The sequence below is a fragment of the Phyllostomus hastatus genome, unplaced genomic scaffold (assembly GCF_019186645.2).
Source record: "Phyllostomus hastatus isolate PE091 unplaced genomic scaffold, TTU_PhHast_1.1 phas_scaffold_39, whole genome shotgun sequence".
Taxonomy (NCBI): Eukaryota; Metazoa; Chordata; class Mammalia; order Chiroptera; family Phyllostomidae; genus Phyllostomus; species Phyllostomus hastatus.
The window spans coordinates 31,155,232-31,168,737 of NW_025334028.1; the positions used below are offsets into that span (position 1 = coordinate 31,155,232).

General features: G+C 41.5%; 1 protein-coding gene across 2 annotated transcripts in view; it reads right to left on the minus strand.

The window, feature by feature from the left end:
• Nucleotides 1–1,144: 1,144 nt before the first annotated feature.
• The window catches only part of ELOVL6 (ELOVL fatty acid elongase 6), a 130,659-nt gene continuing 118,297 nt past the window's right edge, over nucleotides 1,145–13,506 (minus strand). For both annotated transcript variants that reach the window (XM_045820217.1, XM_045820216.1), the window contains exons 4-5: nucleotides 12,977–13,128; nucleotides 1,145–6,375 (exon numbers count right to left, since the gene is read on the minus strand). In XM_045820217.1, the coding sequence (XP_045676173.1) occupies nucleotides 5,951–6,375; nucleotides 12,977–13,128 (577 nt within the window). In that variant the 3' untranslated portion in view covers nucleotides 1,145–5,950. The remainder of the gene's footprint in view (nucleotides 6,376–12,976; nucleotides 13,129–13,506) is intronic.

The following is a 13,506-nucleotide window of genomic DNA, read 5'->3' on the forward strand; positions in this document are numbered from 1 at the left end:
CTGAAACTTTCATCATATGAGATTCTTTTACTATCAGAAGCTACATGATGGAGCAGTCATTTCTGTTGGGTTTCTGAGGCTGCTATCAAAGACACAAACATCCCTTAAGATTTGCCCCTCCCTCCCTTCTTCCATCCCTCCCTCCCTCCCTTCCTTCTTTTTCTTTCTTTAGGGGGAAAATTAAAAATACTTTGTGTACATTATAAGGTACTCCCCACCTCGGCCAGTTTTGCCTCAGTTGAGAACATACATTAAATAGATTACAAAGGAATACAAAGTTCTGTCTTAATTTATTCTGAGATGATGTGAAAAGAGGCAAGTTCATCATACTTTGGCTCTGGGAAACCTCCACAAATAACAGGTTCTTGATTTTAATATAAATGTATAACATGTTTAAATTGAAATATAAACACAACATTGCTGTTGTTCACAGTGTAGAGATGCGATGAAGAATGCCATTTGCTATTCAGGCTAAAAAGTATCCAACAGAGCAAACAAGAACAGCGGAAGTGGAAGGCCAGCCTTTCCCAATAGCCAGTGCACAGGTGTCAGGAATGACCCTTGTGAACAGCCATCAGGGCTTGTAAGGAGACAGCTGCTGTGCTTCTGAAATGTCTTCCCCAACGTGCATTTTGGCCTGAAACACTTTGTTCAATGATGTAACAAAGTGCTTTGTAGTTTAGTGCTCAATCCTGGAATTTTATATACTCTTTTGTTTTAAAAATTTTGAATAGCTACAGAGAAATTAAGAGGTGAAGGAGTTGATATTCAAATCTTGTTCCTTCTGCTTCTGTGCTATTTGATTAAATGAGCAAAATTTCCTCATCTGTCAAATGGGGGCCCAACTTAGATTGTCTGCCCCATGAGGACAGCTCTGGTGAATTAAAGGGTCTGGAAAACATAAATTGTTAAGAGTTACACCCATGAGACACCATCGAAGGGCTAGACGCCCGTGGGATTGTGAGTAGTATTGAGGATGACATCATCTGGGGGCCCTGCTCAAGAATGGAGGACCTTTAAGCACGCCTGTGATCTCGAGCACACTGGTGTCTCACGGGACCTGGGCCTTTCCGGTAGCCTTCAGAGTCCTGCATGCCCCCTTAGAATTGCCTAGAACAGGAGATAAAAGAAACCAGAAACATGATTTGATTTTAAATCAAAATTTATGATTTTATTTTAATTTTAATATATAAGAAAAAATATTTCTTTTAATGTCATGAAGTAAGCACTTGAAAATAACAATTCCAACATTGCTATGATTTGCTCTGTGAGGCTTATACGGGTGGGATTCTATCTGCACTCAGGCCCTGGGACCTCAAGAGGCTGAATCTTCCGGTGGTTTTCAAGCAACCTCCTGCCTGAACACGCCCAGAGACAGGCAGACCTGGCTAAAACAGGCATGCCTGGGCAGTGCTACCAGGCTGCTCCTGCAGCCTTTTGGTCCACTGGGAGAACAAGTCTCAAGTGCCGTCAAGCATTGGGAAAATAACAGTGTTTGAAAACCAGCATGAGTCAGGACCCCCCCAATCCTGACCTAAATGGGCTGCAAATATGGCTTGGCCCTGATTGATGTGACGATTCTTTAATTTAACCAGATGCTTCAGGAGTTACTGCAACGTAGTTTTGGGTTTGGCTTTCCCATGAAGTGTATCTGATTGCAGGAGTTTTGCCTGCCCTGAACCCACACCCACTGCGCACCCATTGTCCGTCTCTTTAGTGCTAGAGCTTGCTTCACTTTTAAAAAAAAGTGTAATTCGGCATTCAGGGAAGCATGGAGGTTATTCCTCCCCCAATTCTGTGAGTCCTGAATTTTCAGTGTCTGAGAAGGTTTGGCTTACGTATGGGGTACCCACACAGAGGCTGTTGGTTCCCTGGAAAACTGGGACCTAACACTTCCCACTGATTTTCTCCACAAAATAGAGTATTGATGCTTTATCAGCTCTCACTTTACTGTGGTGCATTCTTAGCAAAAGCTCTTCCTCATGTTACTGGGTCTGAGGCACAAAGAATCGGGTGCTGTATATAAATATAAAAGGGACAGAAGGACAACTTTAACAAGTCACAGGAGATGAGGACTCACAGTTCAGACATAGGCTCTATTACCATCCCGAACTGGTAACATAATATTTATCACTGAAAACAAAAAGAATGGGCTACCAAAAAGTTCTGGACTTTCATCACAAAATTCTCAAACAATTGTACTTTTTGGGATGGAAACTTTTTCAGGGAAGGAAGTATCTAAAAGGGACAGATGTGGACCACGCACATACAACTCAAAGCACTGCACTCTGGGAGGCAAAGTCTATTCAATCCTCACTCCCCTATAATGCTCTTGCATCAGCATGTGGCCAGTCCAACAACTGTGTTAAACAATCATTAACTAAACTGGAAGAAAGCCCAGGTGTGTGGGAGCTGACTCAGTCGTGTGACACATAGTCACTGTAGAGAGGCTGTTCTACCAGCACAAAGATGGTAACCTGAGCATGTTGTCTCTCCCAGGTAATTCAGCAGTCTGGGAATGAGGCCAGACTTCTGGAATATTCTACTCCAGTGTAATTGACTTCAGGCAATTTGTTGCCCTGATGCAACAGGTTTTATCTCCTCATGAGGATACCGCATGATTTTTAAATTCTGTGAGTCTCTCTCCTACAAGTGCTCTTCCATTTAATTCTACAAAAACCCCACTTACATAAGGTTTTTTGACTCAGTGCAGAGCTACATCTGCAGAGGTTAAGTGACAGAGATGTAATCAATGCTTCTCACCCTCTTCAGCAATATGTACCTATGTACCCTTTCCTCATTTTTGTAATGAAGTGTGAGTAGGATGGGAGTAAATTACCTGGAACAATAACCTCAATATATGATTCATTTGGTACTTTGGCTGGGTGCTGGGTATAAATAGTATATGTAGTAGTCGCTTTTCTCACTAGTAAAGCTAGCAGGTCCAGATAAAACCTCTCCCTCTGTGAACAGAGCATTTCTCACTAGAATGCTTTTCATTGCAAACTCACAGGCTTGGGTTGATACTCAGACCTAGTGTATCAAATTGCATGTACTTATATATGAAATGAAGAATTTGTTTGTTTGTTTTCAATGTAGGAATGTTTTCATCATACTGTAATTGGAATGCAGTGAAAATTCTTCACTAGAAAGATAACTGATTGCAGCATAGTTGGGCAGCTACAGAAACTTGCCTGCCCAAATTTTTCTGGAATGTTAACTGACAGCAGAATTGTCTATGTGGCAGTCAATTCTCTGGTAGGTTTCAGATTTGGCTTGGGCTAGTGATAGAGCCTCCTATCTTGATGTAATTAAGCAGGTAAGCCGAGATGTTAAAAACCTTGTACTGAACCTGTATTACCAGATTTTTTAATGTGTTTTTTCTCCTCCCATGATAAACATTGGAATTGCCTTTAGATATATTTAACTAATTTAAAAAACTATTTATTAGATATTCAACCTCTAAACACAAATTCTAAATGACCTCACAAGTGAACACAAGTATGAACCTACATCAAAATGAAAGTGCTTGGGAATCACTGAGAGTCCATTTAAGGTTTATGATCACTTCCTTACTCTAACCTGCATTAACAGGTCAATGATAAATCAATGGATTAAACAAGTAAATCAAATCAACCAGATGAGCTCTAAATGGTCCTTCAATTAAGCTTAATTCAGTTGTTCTTTGACCTTTTCCTCAGTTTAGTCATTCTGCTTATTTTTTGTCATGAAAAAGAAAAGCTTATTGCACAGTCTCACCTATTTTCAAAGCTCAAAACATTATTTTCATTGTAAGGGTCTGTTAGTTGTTACAGCAGAACCTATCTTTTCAGCTCACCGTCAACTTTTGCCCTAATCATCATACATTCCTCCATCAATTGTTTCTTATCAATGAACTGATGTCAGGACATCAGACTGTTCACAATAACTTAACACAGATGTAACAGCTCCCCCACTGCACACGACCCACCCCCCACCCCGGTCTATCAGTCATGACTTGGTCTGCATGGGTTCCTTGTTCACTGTTCAAACCATTCACACAGAATGGAATAAAACTTTATTCTTTTCAATTCCACACATAAACGAGATGCTGAGAAAGCCCTTGTCATCTCTGACAGAGAAGCAGAACAGCTCTGTTTCATGAATGACAGCACAATTAAAGCTAAAATAATATAAAAATAATTTGAAAAAATCCCTTTTACTGTACACTCTCAAATAAAGCAAGAAAAGATAAACAACGGTTTCTTTTCTGCTAGCCAGAAAGTGTGTTTCTATTCGTTTGGGCTCTGAAAGCCGGTGCACCCCACATTTGTGCATATGTGTGGCTCTACATGTGTGATCTACGCAGTGGAGCAGCCCCTACTCTTTTCAACTAGTGTGTCTAATCATTAAGCTACTTAACCAATTAGAATACTATTATATCACATTGAACAACTTTACATAATTGTTTCTTTGAAATACTAGGAATGTTTACACATTTATTTGGCTTGTAAAGGACTGAAATATTACCAATAATATATTAACTACCTTTTCTTTTTAAAGAATATGGCTCTTAATAAACTGACTTTCTGAGTTCCAGAGTGAAAGTCCTTTTTAAAAAATTTCTGAAGCTGACTTGAAGCAGGAAAGATGTCTTCTGATTTGGCCAAAAATATGACGTGTATTTTGTATTACTTAAAATTTGGAGGATAAGTCTATAGGGGGCCCTTTGTTGGCGACAGTTCCAAACTTCCCAGGAAGCATTTGTTGAAGTATCTCCACTTGACCAGCAGAGGGCACTTTACACACCTCTACATTGCTTAGGAAGCAAATGCAGATGATGCAGAAACACAGTGTTCACTCAGTATCAGGAAAGGGCCCTGCAGATTTTTGAAATTCACAAAAATATAGAAGATATAGATTGTACCACAGATTCTCATGTGGAAAGTTATGACTATGTGTGAAGTCAAATAGGTAAGGGTATACATTGTAAAGATCTTCGGCTCACTTCTTTTCCCTGCTTTTCTCCCTTCTCAGCTCAAGAATGGTACTGGATCAAACCTTTGTACATGTACTACAGAATCCACTTTCAAATCATTCAGTTGAGTTTCACTTTTTCTATCCTGTATTTACTCTTTTCAAAAGCCTGGGGTACCTGAACCAAGGATGATGCTTCATATCTCACTCAAGAATAGAAATTACTGATAAAACTACCAGAAATGCTCTGAGATGGAGCTGCTCCTTCCAGCACTGGGCCGCATTTTTTCCACCCTCCCAGGAAGAACCTGGGAAGGACACTGTGCCCCGTTTGGTTCTGGCAAACCCACCAGCCTGAAGCTGTGCTGTTAAGAGGAAAACACCAGTTGAAATATACTTGTTTATATCTGTTTTTGTAAGAGGTGATTAAGACATCTTTCCTCATGGGGCTACAGCTACTAACCTTTCTTAAAAAGGCTTTAAGTTTTGCAAAAGGATTAATGTTGTAGATATACACCCTGTGTCTCTTCCATTTTTATCTATTCTATTGGCTCCAGTTTAGTGTCAAAAAGATTAGATTGTGTGTGCATGTGCTTGCACAGTTTTTAAGTAAACTTCTTTCATTCTCAGAGAAATATAACACTTAGTAAATACTTTTCAGTGTTAATAACCTTTGTTTGCCTTCGATATCTCTCTCTCTGCCTCTGGCTCACTTTTGCTCTCATTTGTCTTAAAGTTGACGACAGATAAAGAAGAAATGGGGCCCTCTAGCAGCGGTCCTTTGAGATAGAGGTGCACTCAGTGAGTCCTCACCCAAAAAGGATCATAAACTTACTGGGTTATGTCAACCTAATTATCCCTAAGCTGCCTTGGGTTTTGTGTTTGCTCATGTGTTTTGTTTTAGCTGCACCATATGTGATTCCTTGTGCCATTTTCTTTTGTCTGTGATTTTTCTTGATGACCCTGAGCTATGGCTTCCTCCTCAGTTCCAACACTATTCAGCCTTCATGGTTTTCCTCATCTTGCCGATGTAGGCCTCAAAGAAGAAGTGGCAGAAGAGCACAAGGTAGCTGAGGTACATGAGTGAGGACCAGAAGACGTTCTGAAAGTGAGAGTGACACTGGTCATGCTGCATCCAGTAGAAGACCAGGTAGTTAATGACACAGCCCATCAACATCTGAGTGATCTGGAACAAGGTGATGAACATGGCAAACTTCCGGGAGACTCGGAAACCCGCTGCTCGCAAGGCGTAGTAAGAGTACATCACGGCGTGCACACTATAGTTCATCGTCATGAACCAACCACCCCCGGCCACCATGTCCTTGTAGGAGTACCAAGAGTACAGGAGCACAGTGATGTGGTGGTACCAGTGAAGGAAGATCAGCTTCTGCTTCCTCAGAATAATGAATATTGTATCTCCTGAAAGACAAGTTAGGGAAAAATGGACGTGAGCCCCTGGACCGTGACATAATGATATTTTATATTTCTCACAAAAAGTAGGTACACCTTGACCTAGCCCTTGAGAGTGAGGGGGACTGGGTTAGAATCCTGGACTGATACTGACTACCTCTGTGACATGGGGCAGGATGTTTATTCTCACTATTCTCCAGTTTCCTCATCTGTAAAATGGGGATAATAACAGTAGCTTGGAAATGTTTTGAGGATTGAATGATTATCAATAGACCCTCTCAGCACATGGTAAGAACTCAATAAATGTTGCTTTACGAAAGGTGTTTTGCACAAAACCTTACTAATTTTTGATCTGGAAGGGACTTTAGTAACAATGTTGCCTGACCTCTGACTCCACCACACTCTAACACACATTTCAGGGTGAGCTGACTTGTCTCAGGTCGTCATCCATCAGGAGAAACAGATCGGAATTTAAGTGCCAGCACAGAATTCCCAGGCCACTCTGCAGCAGTGAACTTTTTCTTCGGTACATGGCAAAGGGACCCCTTAAGAACATATCTTTGTAAGCTCCCTGTAAAATGTGACACCTGGACATATGGCAGTTAGAAACGTAAAATTTAAGCAAAAGGCAAAACCAGAAAAAGAGAACAAAGGTCATCTTCTACCATATTTGCTAAAGAGAGCGATAGGAATCTTTTATTAAACCAGTGAATCAAGTGATAACAAACTGAGACTGACATACATCTTTATGGAATTAACTCTGAAATAGCTCTCTGAAGCTATCAAACATTTTACAAACATTATCCCCTTGAAGAAAAAGGCCACTGTGTCTAGGGTAAGGAGTCTGTATTACAGAAACCAGAATTATGCTCAGGTAGACAGATGCTATATATCTGCAATGATTCTCTGAGAAGTCAGGAATTCTGAAAAAACCTGTAGAACACATGTAAAAAAATGGATAAAGAGCAAATACAGCCAATTCCATTAACAAGTGCAAAGAAAGGGGAAGAGACATTGGTATGTGGGACAGAAAGAGGGTTCATGCAAACAAATGCTTCCTTCTCTTTCCTCGCTCTATGGTTCTCACATACGGTGCAACCAGCATCTCTCAGGAGCTTTGGTAAATGAACTCAGATTTGGCTTCTTTTTCTATAATAAGGAGAAGTAGGTGGTCTCTCTTCTTACTCTGCAATTTAATTAAACACAAAGAGACTTAGTACTTATCCTTGTCCTATCCCTCATCCTTCAAGGGCACCTTAGAATGTTTGGCCCAAGAGAAGGTCAAAGAATGCTGGATCTTGGACAGATGGTGGTGGCTGGAACAGTACAGGTGGTGCCCCATTCCATTCAGCAGTAGATATTAAGTTATTTCCCTACTGAATTGTTAAACAGCATTACTTCATGTTTGTTTAGAACAGAAAAGTTGCCAGTTGCTGCATTTCTGAACCTGTTATAAAGTTCTCTTTGAAGTCCTCTTCTCTCTTCTTATGTTAGGTAACTGACATATTATGCCTATAAATATAAGACAGGCTGATAATGACCAATGGTGGTGGTGAACTCTCACCTGCATACTTAAGGGATAAAACTCGTCTTAGGAGACCTGTGTCTACTTCTTAGTGTTGAACTATGCTACTTTTGTGCCTGTCAGAATCTACTATTTCTGTGTAATTACTACTCCGGCCACCCTCTGTGGATCCTCATGTGGACACAATACTTCCAGTCTACCTTTATTCTCAGTGGAAAAAAGAAGTCCAAGGAATTGTAGGTTAAAACAGATTTCGTCTCACACAATGTCTAAACACATTGTAATAAAAGTTATTTGCCATAAAGTAGTAAGCATTTCATCCTTTTACAGTCTTATAGACTTAATTTTAACTCTATCATCACTTTTATATTAAAACTTTACAGTCTAGAGAACAATTTAATTGAGAGGAAGAACAATTTCATTGTGAAGGGAACAGCAGGAGACAAAAGACAGCGACCACATTAGGATGGCCTCACGTGAATGCAAAGTCGGACCTATGGTTCTGGAGTTGAAAACTGCTTTGTGTTTTTCCTGAGTTGGGGAGGGGGTCTTGAGTTTGACCTGAGACACACTAGGGGTTTCCATTTAATACAGGAATGTGGGGGTGAAAGACAGGTCATGAGAACTTCACATAAAATTAATTTGAATTCACTTAAGAATCTTTTTTCAGAACAGTTATGCAGGATGAAGATGAGTCTCTTTCAATAATGGCCCTGGAGCCTCTCAGGAGTACCACTTCAATACCCTCTCAAAGTTACTGTCCCCACGAAGGCCACTGACCCAGAGAATGAGAGCATCCCATGGGCGAGGGGGAACTGGGGGGCTCCGGAAGGGCTCCCTGAGACCACCATGGTCCTTTGATAGTGCAGCTGAGAGGCAACAGTCACACCACTCTGGCAGCCACAGTGTTTTTCCCTCTGGGAAACCACACACTATCACATTTGATCTGTCACAAGTTAATAGTGTTTACAGGTCTGTCAGAAGCTCCAGTGTCCTGGAAATGCAAGTTAAAGACAGCAGCTGTGTATGAGATGTTGGCCAACCTATCCTCAGTCAAAGGGCCCCTGGGCCTTATGGAAAGGATTCTGGCTCAGTGTAAAGTATTTGGGACCTCTGATGCCTGAACCCTTCAGCCATGTCACTTAGTTTAGCCATCTCTGGTTTATGTTATCTCTACCACACAGTCTCTCGAACCTTCGGTTCAGCTGTTTCCAGTCAAGAGCCAGCCAGCCTGCAGGTAGGGCATGGAGTTTTTATTCCCAAGTGTCCCTTCAGCATTTGGAAATCCCCAGGGGGTGCACAGCCACCAGTCGCTCAGTGTGGTGTGTGGTTGTCACGGAGTGCTGGGCTGCCCTTCACAGAATCAGCTGGAGCTCTGCTGAGTCAGAGTTTCAAAAACAAAGACAAGCTCAACTAAGCAAGGACTTAGACTCAGAGCAGATGTTTCCAAGTTTTAACAAAACCAAATCTCAGCAGGTTTTAATGTAATTCAAACAGTGGGCACCCCAGGATGCTGGCACACGAGGCAGGTTGGTGGCTGTCTTCCCCTCACTCGTTCTAGTAGACTGTAACCCTGTAATTCACTGAAATGAGCTCAGTGATTTCTGCTGAAACAGAGCGACTGCCTTGCTGTTAAGAGTTTATTGAAGGGGGAAATGGAAAGATGGCGTTTAATGAGTGGAGAGTTGCAGTGGGAAGGATGGAGAAGCGCTGGTGGAGGACAGTGGTGATGACTGCACTGTAGTGCAGTGTTCTCAATGCCCTGTCCACTTGGAGATGGTACGTCTTATGTGTATTTTGCCAAAAAATTTTAGTGAAAACTATAGGCATAGAAGTTTTGGGGGGAGCACAGAGTTTCAGTATTGAACATGGAGGAATTGTTCTTCTCTCTCACAGGACCTTCACTTTCTGGTGGGCATAAGGGAGTCCAGAATTTTAGAATATTAAAAAACAGAACTCAGGACTTAGAATGAGAAAAGTTCCGAATAATCCAAATGGATACATCTTTCTTAATTAAATGGTAGTGGCAAGGTTTTCTAAGACCAAAAGAACCGGGAAGGAATTTAACTTCCAAAACAAGTACGTTTACTAAACAAGGGCAGGGGCGGGTTGCCTGCAAGACACTGCATTAGCTCTGAGTGTTGGGTTTGTTTTGATGGACAAGCACTTCACCTTGGGGAGGCCATTGTCAAGTGAGCTCCAGAATATTTGAAAGGAAGTAAGTAATGTTTTAAAGTTGAAGGGGCCTCAGATCACGAAAAGATCTGTGTAATGGCCCTGAAACTACACGAAGAATTTGTGTCACTAACTAGCCTTACTCTTCAGCCCCACACTGTAAACGGCAAGGGGACGGACCGTTTGATGTTCAAATGACACACTGCTGTGGTACGCTGGCGGTTCAACAGGAAAGGGGTTATCAAGTGCTCCCCAGTGCAGCCACCGGCACAAGGGACTGGAGTCCGGCTCCGTCTGGGCTCAAGAGGGAAGAGCCCACATCCAATTACGGTGTCTGCACTGGGGAGCAGGGTGAGCAATCTGGGACCCGGATTGCTGTAGGACAGGGGATTACTTAGCGTCATCAGGATGAGCACACTCACAGACTCACAGACAGACGGTGGGAGCACGAATGCCGCTGAGGCCGCGCTGGGAAGCTCAGCTCTGTCCGCCAGCCTAAAACCTTGGTTTCCACGGGGCACAGAGGTCCCGAGGGAGGGAGCCTGGGTCTAGTCATGTCTCTGAAGGAAAGGGACTCATATGGAACCCCTGGAGAGGCTCTTCGATAAGTTATTCCTTCAAAAGGCAGGAAAGGCCCATTTTTATTCTTAAGTCCCTTGACTACAGTAGGAGAACAGGCAGGACACAGTCAAGCTGCCCTTGCAGGGTAAAGACACTTCTGGAAACAAAGGCTGAGGCTGCTGTGACACAACTGGAGACTTAACAGCCAGGTGCACTGAGGCACCATTTATGATTTAAAAAAAAATTTGTTGAGGGTAGTAAGGTGTAAATCATAAAAGTGTTCAGGAACTGCATGTGTGTGTGTGTGGGTTACATGTTTCAAGCATTTATTGCATTCATGTGTTTCATACATCTGCAGTTCTTTATCAAAAAGGTAGGGGAATTAATAAGTATACTTACTATACTGCATTAACTAAAAGTTAGTGGGATATAATATTAATAGTGTATAAATTTATTTTTAAAGAAAAACGCCAGAAAACCCCATGAGTAAAGAAGACAAGCTCACGTTCTCAGACCAGCTCCAGAGGGGCCACATGATCTAACACAGAAACTTGTGAACTGAAGTAAAAAAAGAATCACTATGAAAGAAATGCATCTGGCAAGATAATCTTTCATTTTATCTACAACTAAAAACACAAGATTAAAATATTCTCATAGAGCTTTGAAATTCCTAAAAATATAGCCGCAGAATTTCAGGCATTATATATAGTTCCAGGTTTGAAAAACACTTCTCTGGCCTAAGATTTTGCACTAATTCAAATATTTTTTGAAAAGCCTCCTGGGGCCTAGTTCATAAAATTTGTGTTATAAATTTCTTTTTTTAGATAATGTAGCCATTCCATTCTAGCCCCTATAACATACCTAACTCTGGTAGGCACTTAATATAAATTTATTGAATAGATGGATGGATGGATGAATGAATGAATCCCTACTAATACACTTCATTCTCAGACTATACAGACTCGGCGTGTGTGTGTTTTGGGGGGAGACAAAATCACACCAATAGTTCAAACCAATTGCCAACTATTTGTAGGCAGCAGGTTTATCGCCCCCAGAGGGAAGTGAGTGGGTGGCTGATACACCCACCTGTCAGAGAGACCTTGTATCCTTCATGAATAGACACAGGACATGAACTGGGCGTACCTTACACAAAGACTATTATCTTATATGCTAGGTGGCTTATAATGAAATTATAACCTTTAACTCCCCCTTTTAGGGAAAATGGGAGAGGGAACACAATCTACAAACAAATATTTTAAACTTAATACATACACTTCTTAATTCCAGATAAAGAATTAAGAAACTCAGAGAATGGCTGGGCTTCCCCTAAAGATATGTATGAGTTTGTGAGGCAGTGGTCGGCTCTGCTCGTGGGTGAACGCAGGTCTTATTATCACCAGCGGATCCCTCTCTCTGGCAGTAAAGATATTTTCTTGGGGAGCTGTACTTATGTCAAATCATTGCCACTTGTTTCCACTGTTTCTGCTAGCCCACGCCATACTTATATTGAAGCCCATTAAGAGGTGGAGGGCAAACCTTAGGCATCTACACATATGACCAGTTTATTTAAATTAGTTTCTGAAATTTGAAGTACATTCCACTTCCCCAGTGCCCATGTCTTTGGTCATTAAAATCAAGCAACAGCAGAAACCAGCCCTTAGCATTTGTTAATGAGAACATGAAGGCACCCAAATGAAAAGCTTCATTTCCTAGTCTGAGCCCTAGCTCCAGAAAAGGAAGTACGCTTTAGTATGGGACTTGGAAATAGTCGTGCTGGTAATGTTTCCTCATGTTCTCATATTAGCTGAGCTGAAAATGGGCTAGATAATGTGTGCATGAGGGGCTGTACACATTTTATGACCCCTGTAAGTGTACAGACAGTAGTGTTTGAAAGTCTGCGTGTTCTATGCATAGTATTTTGCTCTTCATATACACAATGTAGTTATTTAAAAAGGAGGGAGGGAAGAGAGGAAAAGATAGTGGAAGTTAGTCATTAATTGTAACTTTACTGCAACCAACAAAGCAGGACCTTCAAATTGTTTGTTTTATTTTTAAAAAATATTCTATTTGTTTATTTTTATTGAGAAGGGGGAAGGGAACGCGAAAGAGAGGGAGAGAAACATCAATGTGTGGTTGCCTCTCGTGTGCCCCCAACTGGGGACCTGACCTGTAACCCAGGCTTGTGTGCTGACTGGGAATAGAACTGGCGACCCTTTGGTTCACAGGCCAGTGCTCAATCCACTGAGCCACATCAACCAAGGCCAAATTGTTTGTTTTAAATGAACATTGTGGGTATGTAGCTATAAATTAGGTGGCGGAGGAGGAAATGGAAGGAGAGAAGATACTCACCTAGTTCAGGTGCTTTGCTTAGCACAAATGCATAAGCCCAGAATTTGCTGACAGGTCCATTGTAAAAACCCTGGTCACAAACTGACTGCTTCAGGCCTTTGGTCATCAAAATGTACACCATGTAAGCACCAGTTCGAAGAGCACCGAATATACTTCACAAATGAAAAGAGAAAAGAAACAACATTTATGAAAATAATTTCACTTCTGACATTAACCATACTTAGAAGGCTGCCTGCCATTGGCCAAACAGGCACAGATATACCACAATAATTTGCATTTACCCAGAAGCATCTTCAAATGTTCTGTGAACAAGAGTAATAAAACTCAGGGCTTTATTCTGAAGAGCATACATAATTCCACTTAATTTGTCATCAGTATTCCCAAAAGAGGTCATGGACAAGAGGAATGGATCTGGACAGGATCGCATGAAGAACTCTGGTGACCTCTATGTTTCAGCTTCAAACCTTGGGGAGTAGACGGGGTTGACTGAAAACTCTTGGAACTGTCTCAGTTCTGTCCTATGTCCAAAC